The sequence below is a fragment of the Cydia amplana genome, chromosome 2 (assembly GCF_948474715.1).
Source record: "Cydia amplana chromosome 2, ilCydAmpl1.1, whole genome shotgun sequence".
Lineage (NCBI taxonomy): Eukaryota > Metazoa > Arthropoda > Insecta > Lepidoptera > Tortricidae > Cydia > Cydia amplana.
Window position 1 is genome coordinate 22,536,374 of NC_086070.1, and position 27,184 is coordinate 22,563,557.

Here is a 27,184-nt window from a genome sequence, read left to right on the forward strand (position 1 = left end):
AATTACAAATCGAGAGAATCTCACCGATTTGCACGAAATGAGAGAATGACCCATATCTGATTTGTTAGGACAGGCCAAGGCGAGTTGTCCTCGTAAGGCCCAATGTGCATTATAATGTACACTCCGTCTAAAATTAGAACCTTTCAAAAACCAAAGAAAGTAGCATTTTCTTTTACGGTAGGTACATAATTTTCGACATTAAGCACAATACCTACGTGTTTATGTCGAAAATTTAAAGAGCCATGAACCTATGTATGTACCTACTGTAAAACTTAAACTAATAATAACGCATAGACAGATAGTCCCCATACGGCTAATAACCTGTCAAAAGCCGAAACACGATCGATGTGTGCGTGCGAGGCTCGTGTTTTACGCTCAGCAACACACTCATATATACAAAAACGTGTTGCCAGTATATAGATATTTCCCTCAAAGTGGGGGATTTTAACCACATCCTTAACACTTGCTTGACGTGACGTCACACTTGAAATGGCTTTACTTGGTATGTACGAACACTCGATCTATGCCTTATAAATCTATACTGTAAAACGTTGTAGGTACAATAGGTACACGTGCAAAAAGGTAATCGCAACTCTTGACGATTTAAAACACTCCCTTCGGTCGTATTTTAATACATATAAATGAAAATTATAAAGAAATATTTTACCATAGATATAATGTACCCATGTAACATGTTATGTTGAAATAAAGTGGCAATGTTATTGTGACGTAGGCAAGTGACACTCTGGGAAGAGAAGACCATGTTTTATTAGACCATGGTCTTATCTCTGGGATAAATCGCATTTTTGAGTTTTTAAAATAGTATCGAAAAATGACATTTCTTCATAGAAGGTAGGATCCTATAGAAGTGGTCTACGCGTGCCTCCGTGAGGTACAAAACATACGCAATGCGACACTATGATTGGTCGAATTTATTTGTTGCCCACCATAATCCATACTAAATTTACGGTGGGGAATAAAAAAAAATGTGAGACTGTGACAAGGACAAACAATAATAGGGCTTTCTCTGCTACTCCTAGTGAAAGATACATAAGAATATCCCGTTTTGTCAGTTATCCCCACCACTCATGCCCTATCCAGTTAAAGTACTAGATTCATGATCCAAAAACGTCATTGTTGACACTGACAGTAACAGGTCATATCCATAAAGCCCTATCCAGACGAGTTGGGCAAATCGACCGATTAGATCAGGAAAATAGTTGGCGCCAATTTCACCTAGCGTCCACACGTTCACAATTTAATCACCAATTTGCATTCCATAAATACTAACTTCGAAAATTGGCATTTTTGTGTCCGCATCTGCTGATTTGATCGGGGAATCAAATTGGTATTTGCGTACGCACGGCCTGATTCGATCGGACAATTTCATCAGATTGGCGAAAAATTGTCTCGTCTGGACTCCACTTAACACATCCAGATCAAATTCATAACCTGTTATTACACAATTAGAATAACCATCCCTGTTACAAACCATACTTCCTCATACCTTACCTTACCTACTTCTATTATTAGACATTCCCATTGAATATTAACGTCTTTTCCCGATAACAATTCAATGCAGTTCAATTTCCCGAAAAGCCTTCTGAAATCCTTTTTCAGGCTTTCATAGTCCCGCACTCATTCACCTACATCTATTTATAGCCTATACTTTAACACTTTCAGCGCTTCACCGCTTTTCGGCAGCCTAAGACGGTAGACCCGTGACCCAATTCGGATTCCTTCCTTGTCTGACTGCAGGGGTTAGGGTATGTGCGTCCCTGTCTGTAGTAAGGTCGACGTATGTCGGTCAGCTTGTAGCGATTGGGAAGTTTTAGGGATGTGGTTACGTGTGTCGATAAGATTTGGGAAGAGAAAATGTTTATAAGGATTATGATCGAAGGAAAAGTTTTGATTATATAAATCATGGACATCATTTTGATTTTTGAACACGACTAGTGGTGTTATTCATAAATGCGCTATTAGTAGCGACAATTAGCTAGTAACAGGTACTCTTATGGTCGGTTGCACCAAACCGTCTACCACCATTAAATTTATTTATTTATTTTTTAGTTCTTAAGGTGTTAAGTATGGATTCAACTGACCGGAGGACCCTGATATAGGTATTAGGTAGGTACTTTTGTCGTAGGTATACCTACTTTTTTAATTATTGCGGTTAACGTATGAAACGGTTCTGAATTGAATTTGGCCACATTTGCTAAAATCCATTTTAGGGTGACTATTGATGACGCGCATCACGCGCTCTATGTACCTAAATAAGTAATTAAGTACCTATAAGCAAAAATCAAAAGAAAACTAGAACAACTTGCTGAATTGCAGATGCCATTAAAATAGTAGCCTATAATGTCTGAGGAAAATTTAAACGTCACTAAACCTGCGTGTGATTCGGTTAAGTTCATAATTCATAATTTATTCATTTCTTTTATGGGTTTTACAAGATTTTAAAGTATTTACATGTTCCAGCATAAACCCCGTTGGGGCACAGCAATATAAGTTGTGTTCTAAATGTTCTAATGTATGGGGAAGACAAACAAATTGTAGCCAGCCTTTTATGAATGTAGTATGATACCTTTGGGTATGGTGCTTTACGCACACTAGCGTCCCAATCCTTCCCCCTGCCGCAACCCCCCCTTTTACTATGAAATATGTCCCGGTTGACGGTTTTTTTTATTTTTTGATAAAAGTATTAGAGTTCAGAAAAAAGTGTGAAGGTATGAAATAATCCTTAATAAATTTTAAACAAAAAAGGTTATATTTTTTTTTTTGATATAATGTACTATACTCATGTTATAGGTAGATGAACTTCAACAAAATTCTACCGTTGAACAAGCTGGTTCTTCCCATACGATTTCTGTCAGTACCTACTATCACGTACTATGTTACATTGAACTTCAACAAGTTAATACATGAATATGGTGAGTCTTACCAAAAAGTGGCATATAACCTTTTTTGTTTAAAATTTATTAAGGATTATTTCTTACCTACACACTTTTTTCTTAACTCTAATACTTTTCTCAAAATTTAAAAAAAAAAACCGTCAAGGGGAACATATTTCATACTATACGGGGGGGGGGGTTGCGGCAGGGGGAGGGGTTGGGACGCTAGTGTGCATAAAGCACCATAACCAAAGGTATCACCACCAGTAGCAGAGTTATTAGGTAAGTTTTATTTACATGTAAATAAACCAAACCCATGCAAAAATATACCACACCAGATTTTCTAATTATAAGAAACTAACTGTAAGTAGTTATAGATTATAATTTAATACTTAGGCACAGTTGTGGACCCAGTGATATAACCAGCTTAGAAATAATCATTGTCATACTTATGAATTTCTCAGAATCTTACTGTAACTAATAGCCTCATATGTATTTACTACCAGTATTATGGATTTAGTAATGATCTTTACAAAGAGGAAATCGCTCACACAAAAATAACTAGTTGATTTTGTTTTACGTCATTAGCAAAGCCTATGCTTAATTATACAGGTTTGTCCGACTTCTTCCCGATCCACCCACGCTCCTACATGACTGCATACTTTTCTCAAAAATTAAAAAAAAACCGTCAAGGGGAACATATTTCATACTATACGGGGGGGTTGCGGCAGGGGGAGGGGTTGGGACGCTAGTGTGCATAAAGCACCATAACCAAATGTATCATACTACATTAATAAAAGGCTGGCTATAATTATTTTCCAAAAAACACAATTTAACCGAATCAGTGGTTTATCGATATACTACGTTTATCCATAGAACATGTCCCATTCAATGCCGCGCATAGCAATTGACAATGATGCGCCACCAAATTTGCGCACTTCATCGACAAGCCTCTCGCTTTTATCGATAATTTGTGTCCCATCCCTATTCATCCTGCGGGTCCAATGAATGAAAGCGCTGCCCACGACACTACACCGGCGGGCGCCACTGCCGCGCGTAACAATTGACAATGAAACGTCACAAAACTGCGCGATCGATCCATCGTCGAGAGATGTAGAGTTTATCGATAATATGAGCAACCGAGCATGCTCAGAACGGGACCTATGTAATAGTACATTACGATACGAGTGCGAAAAGTAGAAAATTCGCAACGAGTTGCGAATGACCTTTTCGCACATGTATTGTACAACGTTTTACAGTACCTATTCGACATAGTATTGTATTGTGCTAATTACCGCACTAGGGCACGTGCCTAAGTCGAAAATTTAAAGAGCCATATGTATTATGTACTGTAAAACATTGTACAATACACGTGCCAAAAGGTAATTCGCAACTCGTTTTTTCTATTGTTCGCACTTCTATCATACCTATTTCAGACCAGCTATCATGGTCGTATTTTTATCACCTGTCATGCTATGCGTCACTTTCGCACTTACACATTTGTTAGAACGTGACAGCCATGGTGACAAATGATAAAGAGCCGGCCATCATAGCCCTACAGGTCATACAAAAATTTAGGTTCTCAGAATTTGTACCTAGTAGGTGCCTTTCTAAAAGCTAATGATACCGCCCAGCACGGCTAGCACATGATGGGCGCGACAGTCGACAGGCGAGAAAATGCCGCGACATAGAGCTCTCTCGCGAATCGGTAGCATAAGAGCCGCGCGACAACCCGCTGTCTCGCGGACAAATGTCAAAGCGACATAATTTTGTCGTTTGACAGTTCCACGCGGGATACTCTCGAAAATCGTAGCACGAGTGTACTATGGGAGACAAAATGTCCCGCGTTTGAACGTCAAAATGAGAGAAATTGTCTTCGAGGCTAGAGGGTCGCGACAAGCGCATTTGGTCGAAGTTTTGTTGACTTTTGTTCTAAAAGAAAGATAATTTTCCATATTTTATATTTATTTCATACTACAACACTTTTTTGTTTAAGTATAATTTGAATCTTGAGTTTCATGATCATGCCATTAATATCGAAAATGATTATATTTTTTCACAATGACTTGTTTGTTCTCTTAAGTTAAACGAAAATCCGATAGAAAAAAATCTAAGCCTAAGATTGTACGATCACGACCTCATCAACAAAGCAAACCGTTGGTGTCGAATTGACTGGGGGATAATTAATAGAAACATAAATAATTGATACAAAAATATTACATTGCTAATCCGCGAAACAATTATGTGCTATCAATCAGTGCTAACTCGTTATATTTACTTACACGCGTATTTTTACATGCAATTATTGTTGACAACCTATATTATGTCGCTCCTTAGGTGTTTCCATTCATTGTGGGATATAAACAACACAATCCCGACCTGAATATTGCATCAACCTTACTTATAATAAGTAAATGAAAAAGTGAATCTGTACCTATGTACAGTCAGCAGCAATAGTTGCTAAGCGGGCGAGGTGTTCAAAATGATCTTGACGCGACTTTATTGTTAAGAGAATAAGAGCGCGTCAAGGTAATTTTGAACACCTCGCCCGCTTAGCAACTATTGCTGCTGACTATATGTTACCTCTTGACGCTTAATCCGCCGAACCGATTTAGACGAAATTTTGTGAAACATCATTCCACAAAGAATGCAAATAATGAATCTGGCAGCTCAACTCAACCTCCACCTCACAGAAGACCACAGCCGTAATACTTACTTTGTAGTGTACGAGTTGGTACTAGCCTAATCCTTAAGTTACGATTCCCACCGACCGGCTGGAGTTGGGCCGCGCCGGAGTGCTTTTTCAGTGTACCTATTTACATAATGTGTGGCAGAAGCGATAGAATCCGTCCGGAGCCATCCGATCCGCAAGCAGCCGACCGGCTTTGGGCATACAAATGTGAAATGCGCTCCGACTCCGACGAATCGTACTTAAATCTGAGTACCTATCTCAAAAAGGTCAAAGTAAATAAAATCATTTAAAGTTTTTGGTAGTATTTATTTAAAAGTCACATTATTTGAGAAGTGTTATCAACACTCGACTGTCCTTGCACGGAGTAGGTTCCCAACTTGAGCCCTTCTATGTCTTCCGTGATGGCAGGAGGGCTGCGGTTAGCAGCAGCATGCTTAGGTGTAGAGAATACCTCCGTGTTTGATGACAGGCTTGTGCATGATTGTCATTCAATCTATCTTCGAAGCCAGCAATGCAGTGGCTAGCCAGCCATAACGGAGATATGTCGGGGATTAGCATAAGATATTTAGTCTGTAAATAAGATTTAAAAGGAATGTAATTTTTTTGCAAAAGACAACGGAAAAGAGCTTTATGAAGATTGAATTGTGTACTACTTACAACTTGACTTCTTCGTAAAGATGGTATTTTGTTAGCCAAAACTTTTAACAAAACGCCAATTATTCGTAAGGAGTTGTATTTTAATGAATAGGTAGGTAATCTTTAGATAATTATAATAATATATTCCAACTTGTAACGACAAAGCGAATCAAATTTTGATTGACATTATTGACACTGACATTTTCGCCTTAAAAATAATATTTGCTATTTCTTACTCTTCATACTGCGAGAAAGAGACAAAGTTATCGTGACTAGGGACGCTCCGTTTCTAAGGCTGACTATTCATTATTTATCCGATTATTATTTTACCGATTCAGTGTTGCCACGAATGAAAAGTTTGTTCCATGTATAAATGGCCACATTGGCTAAGTCGCGCGCGGGATGGCTCTCTCTCGTGGAACTCTTTTCTCGATGTGCGAACTCATGCTGCCAAAATCGAGGAATTGACAGATAGAGATAGAAATTTGTGACGGGCGACTGCCGTCTCTCGCGGCGCGAGCTATCCCGCGGATAATCATGTGCTAGCCGTGCAGTACTATGTCGGGAACAGTTTTAATAGCCATAACACACTACCGCACCGTTCAAGGACACGGTGCGCCGCACCCAGAAGTGAGAGCGAGATATCTGTTTCTCAAAGAGTAACCTACTAACATTTACCCCGGTTTAGTACTATGCCCACATACTGAAAACACACCCAACTTGTCAGTAGGAAAAGGCGCGAAATTAAAATTTTCTATGGGAAGCCGACGTGTCGAAAGCCCGTGTTGATCGAAGATGGGAAGTGTGAAAGTCAACTCTTCGGGCCTACATTTTTTAAATTTGCCGCCTTTATTTACTGACAAGGTCGCTGAAAGCTGTGCCAGAAATTTATTAATTGACCAGTTTTTACATGTCCAGCCAGAATAGCGTATTATGTTATAACCAGTTTAGACTCTCGGCTCGCGGCGCGTCTCGTGGCTCGCCTCGAGCGCGTAAGCCCGTCGAGCTACTGCCAGCCTAGCCAAGGTTACAATCGCTATCGCTTCGACAACGAAAAGCTTCATCTCTCTCTATCACTCTTCCATATTAGTGCGACAGTGACAGTTGCGTTTCGATCGCTACGGAGCGTAAGCGATTGGCATCTTGGCTACGCGGCCTGATTACACTCTCGCCTCGTGGCTCGGCTCGCGGCTCGTCTCGTGGCTAGCAAGCTCGTCGAGCTAATATATTTTAAACACTAACAGCACGGCATAAGGTTTATAACCGAATGACAAGCCGAACGCGAGTGTGAACGCAAGCGCAAGTCCCGCGCGAGCCCCTTTGGCTCGTGCCCAAAAAACCGCTCCTCCACGCGAGCCAGGCGAGCGCGAGCCGAGCCACGAGCCCAGCGTTTACACTCTCGTCTCGTGGCTCGGCTCGCGGCTCGTCTCGTGGCTCGGCTAATAACCGTTTTCCAAATCTGTGCTCTATACGAACCACATAAGATGTATATTTCAATGATAATTTTGCAATTAGGTTTATGATAATTATGATCAAATTTGTATCTACTGGAACACATTATGTCTACTCCATGTCTACTCGCTGTCATTGTCAAAATTTGAGGTTATAAATTGCTTTACGTAAAAATATATTTGAAATTGTATTTAAAATGCCGCTGCCACCAGCCAGTGGAACTGGTCGGTACTTTGCCAAAGCAGCCAAATCCATACGTTTGGTCCGACATGGTTGTACGAACAGGCCATTCTTTCATATATCCGTAACTCATGTAAGTGTACTTACATTATTAGTTTCTTAATATCACTTGGAATGATATCCCCATCACTACCCTATACATTTTACAGTTATTTTAAGGGATTTTTACGAACCCTTAAATATAAATCGACGCAGCAGTAACTTATAGTAATTATTTTGTTTTAGCGCAAAAGAACGACTACTCAACCAGTTATTGAACAATTAGGATCCTTTGACCCAATGCCAAATGTGTCCAATGAGAAATTAGTAGCCCTGAATCTGGAAAGACTGAAGTACTGGCTTGGTAAGGGGGCTCATGTTACACCACCAGTAGCAGAGTTATTGGGTAAGTTTTATTTACATGTAAATAAACCAAACCCATGCAAAAATATACCACACCAGATTTTATAATTATAAGAAACTAACTGTAAGTAGTTATAGATTATAATTTAATACTTAGGCACAGTTGTGGACCCAGTGATATAACCAGCTTAGAAATAATCATTGTCATGCTTATGAATTTCTCAGAATGTTACTGTAACTAATAGCCTCATATTTACTAGCAGTATTATGGATTTAGTAATGATCTTTACAAAGAGATGGCTCACACAAAAATAACTAGTTGATTTTGTTTTACGTCATTAGCAAAGCCTATGCTTAATTACAGGTTTGTCCGGCTTCTTCCCGATCCACCCACGCTCCTACATGACAGCATGGCGGAACCGGCAGGCGGAGGAACTGGCTCAACAACAGGAGGCTGAGAAGGCAGCCAGCGCTCCCGCCACCTCTTAGATTATTTTATTTAATTAGTTTAATAAATAGTGTAAATGTATCTATTTGTTTTTATACTTGCCTAATTTAATTTGCGTTTTGTAAGCATCAGGTTCACTCACAACTCGTGAAACTCAAGTGCGATAAGCAATACTGCTGCTGAGGATTATTCCCACTAGTTACCACCAAGTTGTTACCAGTGGTAACTACTGGGAATTTTTTCCCACCTTTTACCACTGGTAACTACTGGGAAAAATAATTCCCAGTAGTTCTAGTTACCACCAAAATTTTGTTACACTAATAAATACAATATAAATAGTATACCTAGTATAAATATAGTTATTTTGAATTACCTAATAAAGTCACTTGAAAAATAATCTAAATGGATTACTAAATTTAATTTATCCTTACATACAGTGTGTAAATCCAATACGGGCGAATATTTAAACGGTGGTTAGCATAGGACCTAAAAAGTATATTGAGATAGATTTTACTTAGAAATGCATTGAAAATTATAACCATACAAAATAATTCGGCCCGCAATGTAATACACCACACACGTTACGGGATACGAGCTTTTTAAAGTAACTGTCAGCGCTTGTTGGCAGTTACTATCAAAAGCTCGTATCTCGTAATGTCATTATCATTTTGTTTCTTAATGTTTACAGTACATTGCTGCTCGGTACATGTGGAAAAAATTAATCACGGGGTCATAATTAAGTGCAACTTAAAAAAACATCTTAATTAATGATAAGACGGGTAAATTCTATATCTGGTTTAATTTATTGCCCGTATTTGACTTACACACTGTATATTATAGTTTTTGTACTAGAACCAGTTAAACTGTTTCAATATTTTTGGTCACTTTTAAGGCCGTTAGTTTATTAAAACACTAATCGACTTATAATTATTTATTAAATCACTCTATATTTATGCTATACTATTTTTATACCGCTTTTATTAGTATTTAACAAAATTTTGGTGGTAACTACTGGGAATAAAAATTCCCAGTAGGTACCACCAAACCGAGTTGGTGGTTAACTAGTGGGATTTTTTTATTCCCAGTAGTTACCACAGATAACAACTTGGTGGTAACTAGTGGGAATAACCCGCTGCTGAAAGTTGATCATCAGAAGTTTCTGTAGTCCTTACAAGCTTAAATGGTATTTTGTAGCAGTAGCTAGGAATCATCTTCATTATAAATGTTACCCTTTTTTGCAAGCATGAAGGTTATAAAACTTACACCTCCCCACGGCCAAGATAAAAAGCTCTGGCGTAAACTGAAACTGGTGTTGCGACAGTTTTTACACACATAATATACCTAGTGGTAAGTTTTGATAGGCATTCCGGTCAGTGCTATAATTGTGAGAACTCACCGCCTAGCCTTAAGTTCTTGACGTTCACAGGATGAGGAAAAAATAAAACATCAAATTGTAAATGAACTCGTTTTTATTACGTGAAAAATGACAGGACTAAAACTCCTCCCTTTAAGTGCATACAATAAAATTACATTTTGACAGCCAAATCATTAAAGGCATACTACCTTGGTGTTTGATCACAAGGGAATGTGGAAAACTGTTAAATTATATAACATCGATGGCAAAATATAACTCCTAAGCTATAACTTCGAACTAGTATAACAATATAATGTAAATGCTTGCTATAAATTTTTATACAAAATGTAGAAAAATCTTTTGTATAGTTTGCCTGTCAAATGTGGAAATTTGCGTAACCTAAAAACACATTTTTTGTAACGAAAGAGATTTGTTCTCTACTAACATTCCTTGAGCAAAAATTTAATGTGTACACAACAGGGAAAACTTAAATCAATTCCTTTATGAGATCTAGAAACGATAAAAAATATGCCCTCGATTAACATTAACGGTTCTATCAAGATCTTACAGGCAAAAAGAAAAGATTCAACTAAAGATTTAATTAGGTACCTACTAAATAAAAGTTACAAATAGAAGAAAATTACGATCGTAAAAAAATCCTTAACTAGTTTACATTACACGGTTTCCTTAAAATGGAAAATAAACGAATTACCATTGTCAAATCGGATAACAGATGTTACAATACTGTTAGGTTAAAACTAAGGTATTTTCCTTTTTTTTTAAGCCGTGATCGTCAACTATCTAATGAATTGACTGTTATTTGATAGCAGCAACATATTTGCCGTGTTAGTAAAAAAGCACCTATACAGGAATATATTTTAAGAATACTCTTGCACAGCTGACACGGCCCTTGTCAATAGGTAAGCAATAATTAATTTGACAGACTGTGCGACACATGTATTTTCATATTAAAATGGCGTGATTGTGCTGCAAGCTCGGCATGAAGCGGGTGCATTATATTTGTACTTTTTGCTCCCGATATTGTTTTTGGTCATCGGTTAGTTGGTCTTCCCGATGGTATCCTTGACGGCGCGGCTGGCTGTAAATATAAATATATCATGAATATAATTGTTTTTAATAAAATGCGGACATTGCGGACTAATCCCCAATAAGGCCTAGTTTGCCCTCTGGGTTGGAAGGTCAGATGGCAGTCCTACGCTAATTCTTGGGAAGTTCCCAGGCTACCATGAGCCGTGGCAAAGTGCCGGGACAACGCGAGGAAGATGATGATGCCAATGGAAATGTTAGAGTTAGACAATGTGTTGTACATTAAACCAAAATATTTGTTCCCTTTGAACCTTGGGGGAATGCACGAAGGTTGATATTCGGCTATAACCTTTGGCAGTCAAAAGGTTACTGTGTGAAATGTGTCCCCAAGTGTGAAATGATATCGTTTGTGTCCTAATGCCTATGTGATGTGTCGGTAGTTGCCTCAATGAGGTGAAAATGTGAATAAATATTATAAATATAAATACATATTTTGAGGACAATCTTACACAAATCATGAATATAAACTTTCATAGGTCCTATTAAAATCTATCATCTATAAAATAAGTAATGTTCCCATAGCCGCTAGGAAAGCGCCACTATCACGCGCACAGCTAATTTATTATTAATTCAATAAAGGTACATAATAGGTTACCGTTTACGTTAGTGAGGCCAGAAAATAGTAGGTACATACCTAAATTAGAAATAGGGCTACGCGAGGAGAAAATCTCACTTCCTGGCCAAGGCAAGACGTAAAACTTTAGACAAACCACGGGCGGTAATTCGTAAAGCCCCAGATCGCATATTTATTGTCCTCACCTTCGTTTTGGGCCACAAACACCTGCGATCTGGGGCATTCACGAATTCACCTCCCTAGGTATGTAATGTACTATTATCTCACCATCATTATAAACATGTGTAGAAAACGAGATGCTACTAAGAAAATACGATATTTTTCTCTTTAGCTTTGGTACAGCTAGAGTTCTGGCAGAAAATAATTATTTCAGGTGTCAGTCCAAGAGTTAGTGCAAGACATTAGCAACGCAGTTAATATTATAATATTGTTATATTCTACAAAATGTACTAATGACATTAGAGTCTACAGTACAGTACATTAGAGTCCACAGATGTTATGATACACAATTATAATGAATTATACATTATTACTATGTTAGTCTGCTACGTAACTTAGTACCTATGTTATACCTATTGTAAATATAGTTTCTAGTGCATAATTTGAATAGATAATACAGTGTTATCATTATTTACTAGTATTTTTAAGTCCTGGACGTTGTTAGTTATTATTATTTCCGACCAGATAGTTTTTAAGCTAATCTAAAAAACAACTTTATTCCAATCAATTCACTTACCATTGAATTTTGTATGAACTTTACTGCTTTAATCCATTTTACCTAAAACCAGTTATCAGGTTAATATGGGGCATTGGTTACGTTCAAGTTTATAGGGATTTTGCAAAATAAGTATGAGTAAACAAACAAATTATCTAATTTGCTAATAGAATAATTCATTTCTAATATAAAAAGGTGAAAAAATAGAACAGACTATGTTCTATAACAGATACCTAACTGAATTAATAGAACTGCAGTGTCGGGCAAAAATTCGTATTAATATCATAAAGGTTTTTAAAATACTTTAGATCATCAGGGACCATAATAAATAATTATTATTATGGAAACAAAAAGTACCATAGATGGGTGCAAAATTGTAAAAAAAACAGTTATAAAGTAGATGGTGGTAGTCTTTTGTTTCAATTGCATTTTTTGGCATCGTTATCATCTAATTCTAATCTGTACATACCTATAGGAAGTCATGGTCACAAAACGAAATCTTGCTCAACTAAAGCAAATCTATTAGTTCATTTCACTAAAATATTAGTATAAATATAAACTGGGTATCGTCTATGGTACAACTACGTCTACGGCGACCAAACAAAACAAAAAAAACATACACGTAACCGCAAACTAAGTCTTGGGGGTTACATAAGTTTTCTCTTCAGATTATCCAATTTGATTTTAGTGTCATGCACCAACTTTTGGACTTCCGTTTCATAATCGTCCTGATCGTCCGTTTTCGATACGGATACTTTTTTCGCTGCATCTGGTCTGAATCCGGTTAGTTTTCTCGCTTTTATAAATTTATCTGGACAATTGATGTAAATATATATTTTTCCAAAGGATAACACATGTGACAAGTGATCATGAGGTTCAATGGTGTAAAACTGTAAAGGAGTGACTGCCTGTACATTATGTAAACCTTTTGCTTGTGGGATGGGTTTTTATATTTTATAGGTACTTACTCAAAGCAGTGGGGACAGGGTTTGTGGTGGACATATTGTTTTAGTTATAATACTACCTATTACTTTTGCCCTTTTCATTATTAAGACAAATAATTCTGAATGCAGCGTAATTGGTTATAAATCTCTATGGGAAGCGGAGTTTAACTCGCTCGTAAGGATCGTGACAAAAAAATTCTGAACTGGTTCACCGCGAATGTCCCCGATTGTACTTATCTTTTTTATTGCCTCAAATGAAAGGTAAGTAAGTAAGGAGTTGTAAGGATTTTGACTCATATGTACCTAATTATAAAATATGGCTACATAAGACAAGAAGAAAATGTATTTGCAAAATAAGACATAGAAGACCATAGACAAAACCCTCGTTGGAAGCAGAACCGAAAAGTTGCTATACCTTGTGCTTAGTCGGAATGCAGGTTTTGCATTTTTTTGTTGAACGCGTCGAAAGTTTTGTCCATGTTTTTGTTTAAGTTCCTTACAATGTCCTGAAGTTCTGAAAAACAGTTATGTATTTATTACGAATTTATTTTAACGGTAAAAAAATTCGTAAGGTAGGTGCCACTAGCTATGGAAATGATGAGTACATTCAAATATGCTTTTACCTACTGGTTTTGTAAAATTTAATCCACTTATACCATTATTCCTAGATGTCTAAACAATTCTTGACCTTATCTGTCCTAGCATAACTAATAGATGTGTTAAAATATGTCTGATTCTTTAGTTTTCTATTGATGTCTATAAAGAAAAATGTTGACTGTTGTGAGATTTATTTAATCGTGCGTTGTAGGTGTTGTGTTATACCAACTTTAGGTAGGTATACCAAGATTATAATTAATCGCATTTACGTAAAAATTATGTGTACCAATGTCTTCACTATTATGTCTGTGTGGGTTGTGAGGTGACTATATTTTCTATGGAATACAAACAATGAGACATGACCGTCACAAGAACCACCACCACCGTGCACCAAGTACCTTTGACATTAGTCATTATGCAGGTCGTCAATTTTTTTGGTAATGGCCGCAAACGCTTTATCTACATTTTTATTTACGGCTTTTGCAACTGAAAATTAAATTTATGATTTAGCGTCTATTGTGTGACAATTTAAATTCATCTGCGTTTTTTTAGTATTAGAAAGAACTTCGCAGACAGCTTGATTCGCTCTGCGGAACGACGCTGAACTTGTGGTTGAACATGAAAATTTTGTTTTTCAACGATAACTTTTTATTGACCAAACTAAATGTTATGAAATTTTGTAAGGATGTTGGGAATCTGTTCAGGACTATCCTGTCCCAATTTTATGTCAACATCATAAAAAGTTATCATCGAAAAACAAAAAAATCCCATAACCAATCAGAACTAAGGCGTCATTCCACAGGTCTATTCAGCCACCAAAAGCGGTTGGGTGTACACCATAAATCGTCTGCTATTATAGACAAAGGTTAATGATGGTTAATGTAAGATAGCTATGTTTACCTGCGCTGGCAGCGGCGTCGATCTGCGAGTGGTGCTTCTGGTAGTAGGGGCGGATGATGCGGTGGTAGAGGACGAGCGAGCCGTTCAGCTCTCCGGGCAGGTAGCACCATATGATGAAGATGCACTGTGGATTGAAAACAAGGGTTGTGAGACTAGAGTTAAAACGCCGCGACCCGGCCACAAAACACACGCTCCACTCATGTACAGTCGCCATCAGATATATCGGTGCGGCTAAGGCGCTCACAAATATCTGAACACGCCTCTATTGTTAGGGCGTTAGAGTGCGTGTTCAGATATTGTGAACACCTTGGCCGCTCCGATATATCTGATGGCGGCTGTACCGACGCCAACCGCCATACATAGACTAAAATAAACATATGGCGATCGGCGTCAGCGTTCTGGACGTTACCAATACGAATAGATGCCGTTTTTATGTAGGTACATATATATTTTCACCGCTTTATTGCCCATTGCAGGGAGTAACTCTGCGCGTTAGTAGTAGTTAGTGTAAATGAGCAAGACTAAGCTTTATTTATGTATTAATACATTCGGAAAAACGGCAAGATGTAATATAGAAAGATGTGTCTATCATAGTGAATTAATTCAAGAATGCAGCACCATAGTGCAGATTAGATATCTGGCCAATAAAATAAAGTGGCTCCGATTTGAGAGACCTTGGCAGCATCCGATACATTATTAGGTACAGTAAATTGAGCATGCAACGGATGATCCTGTCTAATGCAAATTTTGATTAAGTTCTTTGGAGGTGATTCAGGTGATTTTTAAACATTTCACAACCTAATTATGAAACTATTCTGTCCGATATCGAAATGGAACCCTGTTTATCGACTTCCTTCTCAATGAATAGTCCATCAACTATTTCTTGTCGTTATTCTATCTCGTCAATCAGGATCAGGAGACAACACTTGTACCTTATAGTTAGAAAAATGTTGTAACATGTTTGCAGACATGTTTAGTCGGGCTTATCGATTTAATATAGATTCTATAAAATATAATGTGGTAGGCAGCGAATTTGTTAAACAAAGTTGAGTATAAGTACAGTAGGTACCCAGAGTCTCGCTAATCAGGTAATCGCTGTAATCCGGACGGTTTAGACGCGGGCGCACTGCCCCAAGAGATTTGATAGTGTCGAACGAAATTTTGTTTCTACCCGGACAAATACTGCCTTCGAAATGAATTGCGAAAATGTCAAGCAGAAAAGTATACCTATACTACTACCACCAGTTTGGCACTGACATAAACGTCATCGAGAACGTAATTTACTTTCTATGCATCTCGCTCGTAATACTCGCATATTAGTGCAAGCGAGATGTGTAGAAAGTAAATTACGTTCTCGAAAGCGTTTATGTCAGTTTTGACACTGTCAATGACTCATGATATGGGCTCTACTCAAATGTTTTTGACTGTTAAGTAATTTAAGTGAATTGTCAAATTCTTAATGAGAATAAAGAATCTTAAACCTAAAATTCCTTAATTCTAATATTAAGTATTAAGCATGGTATAATAATATACTCCGCCTGGTACTCTCTTCCGAGATTCGCGAATGACCTAACTGTCACTTGCCTACGTCATCATGCTGTTTACAGGTTCTCAAACTTTAAAATGTGGGAGAATTTTAACTAACGGTGAACATTATTTTAACGGCATTAATTTTAAGTTATTCATGTAGAAACATAGTAAAATAAAACAAATCTATACTGCCCTTTTCACCCCTACTCTTACAGTTCCGAATAGAACAGCCAACCATTTTCGTAACAAAACATTAATTACCAAGCTTACGACGTGAAAAGTTTGGAAAACACTGCGACTGCTGACACTGAGCGAGAAGGAAATAACAATTAACACGCGTTCGACAAAGATGACGGTCAGGGACAAAATGGCGGATTGTCAAATGTGACAGCGCTATCCTGTGTTGCCAGTAGTGTAAACAGAATTACCCGAACGTCTGAAATTTCTTTCGTGAATCGGAAGATATTGCTAACGAATAATTAAAAGTGACGTGTTATTGTAAAATTTAAGATAAAATACAAATAAATGAAAATTATAAAATTATAAAGAAATATTTTAACTTATTAACCATAGATATAATGTACCCATGTAACATGGTATGTTGAAATAAAGTGGCAATGTTATTGTGACGTAGGCAAGTGACACTCTGGGAAGAGAAGACCATGTTTTATTAGACCATGGTATTAAGGTTGTTAATTAATTTTAGAAGATTAAAAAATTACTCCTGTAATCCGTCAATGGCCGGTTTTTTGCTCATTCGGATTAGGATTCTACGGTAGATATGCGGTATCAAAGTTCATACTGACTCGGATCACTCGTTTTCAATCATAAGAGTGAATTCATGATGAGCTACGGCCTCGCGCCGGATACGTCACACACGTGCGAACAAAGACTCGCGGTGGCGTGTGAAGTATTCGTCACTACCTGACATTACCTCATCAATAACAAGTGCGAGTTGTAATAGTACACTGTAGGTAGTTATGATTATGAGTAGACCGTATCATATAGTCTGATAAGTATTGAATCAATATATTAATAGATATCGCTTTTTGTTGAATATCGATAACTTCGATGTAGGTATGCACTTACTTGCCGCTTATATACCTATTCACTGAATTAAAGCGGACTAACATAAGTACAGTCAGCAGCAGAAGTAGCTAAGCGGGCCAGGTGTACAAAATGATCTTGGTGCGATTTTATTGTTAAGAAAATAAGAGCGTGTCAAAGTAATTTTGAACACCACGTCCGCTTAGCAACTTCTGCTGCTGACTGTACTTATGTTAGTCCGCTTTAATTCAGTGAATAGGTATATAAGCGGCAAGTAAGTGCATACCTACATCGAAGTTATCGATATTCAACAAAAAGCGATATCTATTAATATATTGATTCAATACTTATCAGACTATATGATACGGTCTACTCATAATCATAACAACTATTGTTTCAAATGCAAAATGGTTATTTAATTTACTAATGGCCAAACTAACAAACGTAACGTACATACTTGTTAAGATAATTAAATAATTTACGACTTAAATATAAACAGATAAAGAATATATTTCAGTGTCAAAACTGAATTCTTTATCTTATGTGAGTAAGACAGATATTGTCTGGAAATGATAAGGGTTGGCCAAGCATTTAGAATAGAATCTGAATAGAGGATGAACTTTGGTGGCAAACAAGCGTAGGGCCCATTTGATAGTACGCGGACATTGTAATCTAGGGGCGCATGAATCTAGAAGTGTTGCTGATCCTTTAATTATAAGGATTGACTGTAATCACTACATAGTATAAAACAAAGTCACTTCCCGCTGTCTGTCTGTCTGTCTGTCTGTATGTATGCTTAGATCTTTAAAACTACGCAACGGATTCTGATGCGGTTTATTTTAATAGATAGTGATTCAAGAGGAAGGTTTATGTATAATTTGTTAACCTGTGCGAAGCCAGAGCGGGTCGCTAGTTATCAATAAAGTGAAATGCAATCATTGAAATTTGAAGTTTCTTTGTTTCATATTAAAGCCGATTGTATTCCAATTCAATAATTAAAAGTATAAATAAAGACGGTAGGCATTATAGGTAGTTTATGATGCAATAATGATCTTGACCAATAATTGACCTTTACTCTTGAAACCAATGACGCCATCCACAGGTGGACAATGTTATGTGTAAAATAACAATATTAACTACCTACTACAAATAATACAAAGGAATAGTCTGTGCGGAAAGAGTCGGGAAATGTATGGGATCTAGTACATTCTACGACTCTTCTCTTTCCATACAGACTCTATCTACTCATCATCGTTCAGCCTATTATCAGCCAGTATTATAGATTTCTCTTTCGAGAGATTATATAATATCTTGTGCTCTCGGTTAGAGAAATAAAGACATTTCTCTATGGCTATGTAAAAATTGTGTAAATACCAGCCGCCCCTTTCTGATTTTTTTGTTGATTGGCCACCTTTGTTGATTGGCCTGGGCCTACTGGGCCTTAGGCCAAATCTGCAACAGGGTCAACTACTAAGCATGTTAGGTTAGATGCATGATACAATATTGTCAACATTTCTACTAACCAACTGAAGAACGGAACAGAATAACAACACGCAAAAGTTGATCCGTCTTCGTTTTTTTGACTTATCTGAATGAAAACTATTAGTTAATTAATATAATTTCAAATTACTTAAATCAACTGGTGGTTTGCTACCTGCCACTTAAATAAATTATTAGGAAGTCTGTTATGGTCTAATGTTCTTATACCTATTATTATATCACCACATAGATTGGTTTTATATTCACTCCAGGCATGTTTAGTTTATTTTTTTATTAACTTACATTACATTTACAGTTAAACAAAGCATACAAGTAATGGGTTACAGACATACTTAAAACTAATTAGAATATGCTTATCACAAAATTTAATTACTTAATATTAATGGTGGTGGACATAAGTATTGACTCTAGGTAGCAAGCTGCTGTGGCTACGAATTATGGTTCTGTGTTGTTCGGTGTTTAGTGGTACCTTTACTTCATTAAATATAAAACTATATGATTTAGTGTCTTAAATGCAGTAGTTATATGACAAAGTTATATGTTGTGTGGCAATTAATGTCAATTTCTATAAAAATATGAAGTTTATCAGTATAAATTAAAGTCATTACTCTCCCTCACTTTTTTCCATAACTCAAGTTTGTGATCCAAAAAGGTTATACATAGGCCTACATTATTGTATTACCAACAATAAGTTCTTTTGACTGTACAGGAAAATCTAATGCATTATTAATGTACTGATTAATTGATTAACAGGGTAAACTGGGCATGATACTATTGAAATTTTGTAGACATGTGTACATTGCACAATCTTTAAAAGAATAAATTTAGCATCAAAGTGATGAGTAATGTAATTAGTGACATATGGAAATGTACTGACCTTTATTAACCAATAGAGCGGGAACCATCCCACGATGAAGTCGGAAAAGTATTCCACGACTGAAAAGCACGCGTACACCACCCAGTATGTCAGCCACTTCGTGTCGTCATCCTTCGAAGGGGACTCCAGAGCCCTCATGGACATATAGGCAGGGTACACGAAACCAATCGTGTTGCATATCAGCTCAGCGCCGAATCCAAACACTAAATATAAACCGGTGAACACCACCAAACCTGCCAACACGAAAGAACGTCAAAACCCGCTAAGGATATAAATAAACTCTAAAGAAAAAAAGGCTCACCGACGAAAAGGTACAGTCTGTTCACGCCGGTTTTCGATTCCAATTGATCGAAAGTCGTGGTCCATGGCTTGCTTTTGTCCCTCAACTGGCGTTCTATGGATTCCCTGTACTCTAGCAATTTGGCACTCATGGTTGGAATATATGGTTTGAAGCGTTGATGAGTTAAAACCGGCAGACAGTCCACGGCCACGACTCGTTGACAAGTAATGGCTGACGCTACGTCGCTAACTTTTTTTATAATGTTGCCATGGGATAATAATATCACGGCTTGGTAGTTTAATTTAGTGATTGATATTGTGTTTAAATAGTATAGCTGGTCAACCAAATCTTGTCAGTAAAAAAAAGGCGCAAAATTCAAATTTTCTATGGAACGATATCCCTTCGCGCCTACATTTTTTAAATTTGCCGCCTTTTTCTACTGACAAGATCTGCTTGACCAGCTCTATAATATAATATAGTATAGTATAATATTTAATAGATGATCACTTACTTTAAAAAAATTGCTATAACCGAAATATATTATATAGAAAACTAAGAATTTCTTGACCTGGATTAAAATTTTAGCCCATTATTTCTTTGGCAACATTACGCTGTCGTTTTTTGACAGCTGAGGTGGTAGAAAATGAAAATCGCCATCGCCATTATCGCATCGCCCGAACGCGCCGCGATTAGCGATAGTTACATGCAAAAATCAACGTACTGCAGAATTATCGCGCTAGTTTTACTAAAATGGGAGATAAAGTACTAGTTGAACAAATAATCGAAACAATAAAGCAGCATCCAGTTCTTTACGACCATAAGGTTCCATGCAGAAAAGATCTAAGTGAGACGTTATGGGAAGAAATAGCTGATACATTCGACCTTGATGGTGAGTGTTTTTTAAATTAGGGGTTGGTCAGGGTTGGTTAACTTCTTTGTTCAACGCCTTTGAGATTAATATTGTACATGTATTGTACTAACAGCAATATTCTTATCTGAACATCGGTAGACCTTATGTTCTCGCAATAAGGTGTAAGTACGAATTATCAGTTAATAATATTGCGGGCATCTTTCTCTTTTACCAGGCGTGGCTCACTCCGCGATTTCGTCGCTTTGCTACAGGTAGCTAAAAGTACATCCGTTCCGCCCCAATTTTGGGGAAAGCCATAAGCCGCGCGTGGCGCTGTCGCCACCTAGCGGCCATATCTGTGCTGATCGTAACAGACGCGTTTTGTTAGAGAGTGAGTCTTCTGTACTTAGTATGTACTATTATTTATTCTGTGCTTTTACTCCAATTAACATTTTCGACGCCGTGTCAAATAAAACATAAAAGCTGTCAGTCGGACGCCACGTCACCGAAGTGTCAAAACTGAAATTGAACTTTATGCATGTGCACGTAGGTCTATGTTGCTCTGTGTTATGTGACTGATTAATCCGTCTTTGGCGTTGGACCTGCGGAGCTGATATATCCGTCATTGGCGTCCAAAAGGTTAAGGCGTAATTAGAGTGACAGAGAAAGACGACTTTAATTTGCGAATTTTGGTGTTTGCGAGGCCCTCAGGGCTATAACCGCGAAAATCGACGGGCATTTTTCTCTGTCACTCTAATTATGTATTAATGAGAGTAAAAGAGAATGAAAAGATCCCCGCAATTTGCGAAATTCGGTTTTCGCGGTAGGCCCCCAGGTACCTGTGATTAGTTTTTTGACAAAGGAGTTTAGCCGGTCGAAGTATTTTACATATGGCGCCAGCTTAGGTACCTACCTATTTTACAGATGGCGCCAGCGTAGGTTTTACCTGTCAGTCCTGTTAATAGTGCCAAATTCTTGTTTTATTTTGGAATTGTGTGGCCTGGATGTTAGCCAAATCCAAATTTCATAGAACAAAACTAGTGATTGGTAAAACCTATGCTGGTGCCATCTATGAAAATATTTGTTTGATAGTTGCCAACCTCATTGGTTTTTGACAGTTATAAACTGGCCCTTCATACGTAGGTATGAATAGTTAAATTAAACGGTAGGTCTTAGACTCTTAGCTTCATGTATAGTTGGTCAACCAATTTGTCAGTAAATAAGAACCAAAAAAAACTATAGGTACGCATCCTTTTCTTTTGGGCGCTAGTACTAGTGTAAGACAAAGAAAGTATGATATCTCTATCTATGTTTGAAATGAGACAGTCCTTTGACAAACTATATAGGATCAAATCGTCAGGTGAGGTGACAAGCAAAAGTCACTATAATTACTACAAAATATTTAAACAAAAATCAACCTTCTTTTCGTACTAATATGGTTCACTATGGCTATGAACTTGTAGTGATACCACAGAATAAGTAACAGTATTATCATACAGAACGGACACGCACCGCCCCGCCCCGACTCGGATTACCTCGCCTCTCGACATCAGTTAGCAGAGTTTTAGCCGCGCGCTCAGTTCGGTTAGCGACGCGATGACGGACGGAACGTTCAAATTTCAAAATGCCGGTCTATTGCGCTATGTACGAGTACCGAGTGTACCCTGTGTGTGTGTGTGTTATTTTAGAAATAAGTAATCAAGTTTTTCAATTTAAAATACACGAAATGTGTATAAGGCTAAACTTTTGTATAATAATAGGTAATAATATCGAACGTCACATACATACACGCCTACCGATTTTTTGTTCGTTGAATTTAGGAACATTGTTAAGTTAACATTTTAATGTAAATACCTACACAGATATTACTTGTAAATGTTTTATTTTTAGTTTACACTCTTTTCACAAAAAAGAATTTATGCTCGGAATATTCGCGTTTTTATTGATTTATTTATTTATATTATGGAGATCCAACTTAGGGTTAATTTAGGGCTCATTTAGGGTTAGATTTTTGATTTATTTTGTTATTCAATCTCTGTTATTAATACATACCTATTGAATTTTTCCTGGAGGTATCAATAGGTATCAACAATAACGTAAGTAAATATAATAATGGCGTAACAAAACAATTGGAGCGTAATTAAACTTAAACATTAGTTAACATATTTCGGTTGAATTATCCAATGCAGCGGGCGGCTCGTCGTGTCACTTCGGCCGGCCTCCCCGCGCGCCGCACGAGATTCAGCCCTAAGATTCAGAAATACTACCAGGGGGGTGTCACTCCGCAGTTTAGGTACATTTGGCCGGCGCGCCCAATAGACAGGCGTATGGCAGTGGGCTGCCGCTCGACGTGCACGATAGTCGTGTCACGTGGCGCTCGCGCAAAATTGAAAATACACAATGGCTTCGAAACTTACTTCCGTGAGAATCAGACATACTATCTCCGGATAAAAAATGTATGTTTACATAATCAACGTTTGTAATTCCTACATATTTATCTTAAAAATAATAAATCAGTGGGTATAGGTATAAAAACTTGTCAAGTGATAACCACGTGCCGACACTCACAGCTCGGTCATAAACTGCGGCGCGCAAAGGAGATTCACGGTTCGTGCGCGGTTATAAGTTTCAATTTTGCTTCCAGGCGGCGATATAGGTATAATTTTATACCTAAATCTGACTGTTGTGAAGGAGTGAATTTTCTGTACGGTAGTACTATTAGTTATTCTGTGATACTACCATATATGGCCCTAAGCGACTTACTCACACAATGACGCGTGTACAGACGTGCCGTTCACACATATAAACGCCAATGATTTTCGATGTATGGCGTGTCCGCCCTGTGGTGGTACTTAGTGACTTGTGCTTGTCACCTCACGAAATTATAACTATCAAGAATCAATTATTGGTACTCCGACTGTAGTGTTAGACCAAGATAAGTCTGCAGCGGTTTTGGTAACCCAGACTGCAAGTTTTATTTTAAACGTCAATCGTCAAAGCGGCGCCGCACCGCTGACATGTGGCCGGGCCCTATGAAATTATAACGTATAAATATAAATAACACTTGCACATAGTGTCCTGTCAAAATCGTTGCAGTCTTTGTCTAACTCTAAATATGTTTTTTTTGCAGTGCCGCCTAAGTAGGTGCCTACTTCTACCTTCGAAAAATTTGCGCCTTCTCCGTAATCGTTAACAAGTAATACCGTTTCTCCTTTTGACAAAAACCTTGATGGCTACCCTTGGTACCTACTTATTGATATGCTGTTTCAAAGGATTTCTAGCTATAGTTGGTCAAACCAATTTGTCAGTTAAATAACAACAAAAAAACTATACTCATCCTTTTCTTTTGGATGCTAGTACTAGTGTCAGACAAAGATAGTATGGTCACGTATGATTCTCTATGTCTATGTTTGAAATGAGACAGTCCTTTGACAAACTAATAGTTTCTGACTCTGGTCAGGGGGGTGTCACTCCGCAGTTTAGGTACATTTGGCCGGCGCGCCCAATAGACAGGCGTATGGCAGTGGGCTGCCGCTCGACGTGCACGATAGTCGTGTCACGTGGCGCTCGCGCAAAATTGAAAATACACAATAGCTTCGAAACTTACTTCCGTGAGAATCAGACATACTATCTCCGGATAAAAAATGTATGTTTACATAATCAACGTTTGTAATTCCTACATATTTATCTTAAAAATAATAAATCAGTGGGTATAGGTATAAAAACTTGTCAAGTGATAATCACGTGCCGACACTCACAGCTCGGTCATAAACTGCGGCGCGCAAAGGAGATTCACGGTTCGTGCGCGGTTATAAGTTTCAATTTTGCTTGCAGGCGGCGATATGGGTATAATTTTATACCTAAATCTGACTGTTGTGAAGGAGTGAATTTTCTGTACGGTAGTACTATTAGTTATTCTGTGCTCTGGTGGCAAAATTAATTTGCGGACATTTATCACGCAAGTAGTGGGTATGCTTGTATGTTCAAATGTACCATGAATGTGATGTTAAATAAAGTTTTTCTATGTCTATGTTTATGTATATGTTTTTCCACTTTATTTTCCACTTTATTTTATTTTATTATTTTTCATCCACACTCTCTCTCAGTTCAAATTTTACATTAAGTACTTAATTATTCTTCTTATCATTTTGTTCCAGTACACGTTCTGAAGGTAAAGTGGAAAAACCTAAGAGATTGTTACAAGAAACATATAAGGGCGCAGACCGATGACTCGAAATCAGTTTCATCTTACAAATATTGGCAATGGTCTAAGTATTTGGAATTCCTACGGCCGCACATTCGTTCAAATACAGAAGTTGATCACAATACGAAAGAATATTCTGAAAATATACTTAATATTAAGCTGGAGGAAGCGGATCACACGAACTTTGGGTCAGACTTTGAAACTACTGAATATAATAGCAAACAACCTACAAAAAATAAGAGAAAAGACGCAAACAATTTTGGATCTGATTCAGATAATTTAGAATGTGTGATAGAACAACCTAATTGGAAAAAGAAACGTATACATTCCGACCCAAATGTAAATCTGAAAAGTCAAAATAACCGAGATGTGCATGAATTCGATGACATAGAGCTGATATTTTTAGGGTATGCAAAGACTGTTAAGAGGATGCCTTTGAAGAGGCAGATAAGCGTAAAAATGAAGATTGCGAAGATAATGATGGAAGAAGAACTAAAATGCTTAGAATGATGAGAAAAACTCTTTTCAAATCGATTAAATAATAAACGTAAATTAAATAACAAACTGATAGTATGTCACAGGGAATATATTTTTAGTACAGGTATCTACATAAATAAAAGTAAAGAACTACCTGTAAGTGATATGACCCAAATGATTACGTAACTTAGATATTAATATAATTCAACTATGTTATTTGTGGTATTATACCTACAATTTAATGAAAGAATGGAACCTTAGATTGTATATTACGATTATGTTTGTATGTTGTTAGCTACCATGACGCTGATTGGCATAGGGCATAAACCACCTAAATATACTTACCAAGATTGCAAATTGGTTAACAGGTCCTCATAAGTAGGAGGCCTTACTTATATATTTACAATGAGGTACCAGTTAACCGTTTCTACGATGGTATTTTATGACAAAAGTTTGGTTCACGAAGGATCTGTTATAATCATTTTTTGGCTGTTTTTCTTTTCACGGCAATTTTAAAATTACCTACCTTACCGAGGCTAAGCGGTCAAATTAGATAACACGAGATAATTTTATTTACACTACACACACACTCCACGCACATAATTTAGCAACAGTACGTCATAATTGGACGCAGTTTAGGGAAAAGGATCCAATCCACAAAAATCTCTTAGTACAATTTGAACTTTCTTTCATAAGGTAAAGTCATTCATTTAAATGACAAATTTTAAAGGATGGATCCTTTTCGCTAAACTGCGTCCATTATTAAAAAAACCCATTTGCTTGACTTATCAGGTTTGACTGCTCACCTCTCGTTACATTCTAAGAATTCTGAGGATGGTGTGAGAGGATATTTTATAAGTTTTATAACTTAAAACAGTTATAATAACACAAATGAAACACGCGTTATTTTTAACACAAATCATATTCTGTTCGATTTAAAAAAACTTATATATTATATATCACATCGTTTTTATGCAGCTGTTTTACACAGTAAATAATGTAACGCTGAAACAGTGCTTTAAGTGCTAACTTAGTACATTTTATAAAATAGTGCTCTAGCCGTGCTCTCACAAAAATAATGTTCTTATCATACATAGTAGCAGGAACTTATTTTTTAAGCAATTGACTAGAACTGGTAGAAAGCTGTAAAAGCTATTAGAAAACGGAATACCTACGAAACTAAATCAAGAAAATAAAATAACTTATCATAAAAGCAAATTATTTTAATAAAAGTCGATAATATTTTGTCTCTTGTCAGTTTCTGAGGGCTTACCGTTAAAACCCAAAATTGCGTTATCTGCCTCTCTATCACTCTTGCATATTCGAGCGATAGAGAGGCCATTAACGCAATTTCGATTTTCGCGGTAGATCCTCTTAGGGGTACCGCGCCGCAAAAATAGAAGTTCGCAAATTGCGGGCATCTTTCTCTGTCACTAATTACGCCATAATTGGAGTAAAAGAGAAAGATGCCCGCTATTTGCGAACTTCGATTTTCGCGGTTATAGCCCTGACATCTTCGATTTG

The 27,184-nt window shown here is 37.2% G+C and overlaps 3 protein-coding genes across 7 annotated transcripts; 2 read left to right on the top strand and 1 right to left on the bottom strand.

The window, feature by feature from the left end:
- The first annotated feature begins 7,822 nt into the window (after window positions 1–7,822).
- On the top strand, window positions 7,823–8,785 carry LOC134662217 (small ribosomal subunit protein bS16m). Its single transcript, XM_063518484.1, has 3 exons — window positions 7,823–7,987; window positions 8,140–8,299; window positions 8,621–8,785. Exons 1-3 carry the CDS (start codon window positions 7,871–7,873, stop codon window positions 8,743–8,745), a joined length of 402 nt encoding a protein of 133 aa, XP_063374554.1. The 5' UTR covers window positions 7,823–7,870; the 3' UTR covers window positions 8,746–8,785.
- A 2,326-nt stretch (window positions 8,786–11,111) lies between these two features.
- Window positions 11,112–20,366, bottom strand: LOC134660226 (receptor expression-enhancing protein 6). Of its 5 annotated transcripts, none has more exons than XR_010097859.1 (6): window positions 20,151–20,366; window positions 19,850–20,082; window positions 14,896–15,019; window positions 14,394–14,481; window positions 12,476–12,517; window positions 11,112–11,157 (listed from the first exon to the last, which is right to left on the bottom strand). XR_010097859.1 is itself a non-coding variant. In XM_063515954.1 (6 exons), exons 1-4 carry the CDS (start codon window positions 20,278–20,280, stop codon window positions 13,821–13,823), a joined length of 579 nt encoding a protein of 192 aa, XP_063372024.1. In that variant the 5' UTR covers window positions 20,281–20,366; the 3' UTR covers window positions 11,112–11,157; window positions 12,476–12,517; window positions 13,814–13,820. The 5 variants fall into 5 exon arrangements, 4 of the variants coding, with proteins under 4 accessions (XP_063372024.1, XP_063372055.1, XP_063372034.1 ...); XM_063515954.1 differs by lacking the exon at window positions 14,394–14,481 and adding an exon at window positions 13,814–13,912; XM_063515985.1 differs by lacking the exon at window positions 14,394–14,481.
- Window positions 20,367–20,796: 430 nt separating this feature from the next.
- Window positions 20,797–25,764, top strand: LOC134662218 (uncharacterized). The gene is made up of 2 exons (XM_063518485.1): window positions 20,797–21,018; window positions 25,137–25,764. The coding sequence occupies exons 1-2, from the start codon at window positions 20,880–20,882 to the stop codon at window positions 25,691–25,693; spliced, it is 696 nt and encodes a 231-aa protein (XP_063374555.1). The 5' UTR covers window positions 20,797–20,879; the 3' UTR covers window positions 25,694–25,764.
- Window positions 25,765–27,184: the final 1,420 nt, after the last annotated feature.

Excerpts from the sequence above, each read along its gene's own strand:
- LOC134662217 (XM_063518484.1), top strand. The coding sequence starts at position 7,871 with ATGCCGCTGCCACCAGCCAGTGGAACTGGTCGGTACTTTGCCAAAGCA. Across the intron at positions 7,988-8,139 it reads TTCATATATCCGTAACTCAT|CGCAAAAGAACGACTACTCA; the intron begins GTAAGTGTACTT and ends ATTTTGTTTTAG. Across the intron at positions 8,300-8,620 it reads ACCAGTAGCAGAGTTATTGG|GTTTGTCCGGCTTCTTCCCG; the intron begins GTAAGTTTTATT and ends GCTTAATTACAG.
- LOC134660226 (XM_063515954.1), bottom strand. The coding sequence starts at position 20,280 with ATGAGTGCCAAATTGCTAGAGTACAGGGAATCCATAGAACGCCAGTTG. Across the intron at positions 20,083-20,150 it reads CAGACTGTACCTTTTCGTCG|GTTTGGTGGTGTTCACCGGT; the intron begins GTGAGCCTTTTT and ends TCGTGTTGGCAG. Across the intron at positions 15,020-19,849 it reads CGCTCTATTGGTTAATAAAG|TGCATCTTCATCATATGGTG; the intron begins GTCAGTACATTT and ends TTCAATCCACAG.
- LOC134662218 (XM_063518485.1), top strand. The coding sequence starts at position 20,880 with ATGGGAGATAAAGTACTAGTTGAACAAATAATCGAAACAATAAAGCAG. Across the intron at positions 21,019-25,136 it reads TGATACATTCGACCTTGATG|TACACGTTCTGAAGGTAAAG; the intron begins GTGAGTGTTTTT and ends ATTTTGTTCCAG.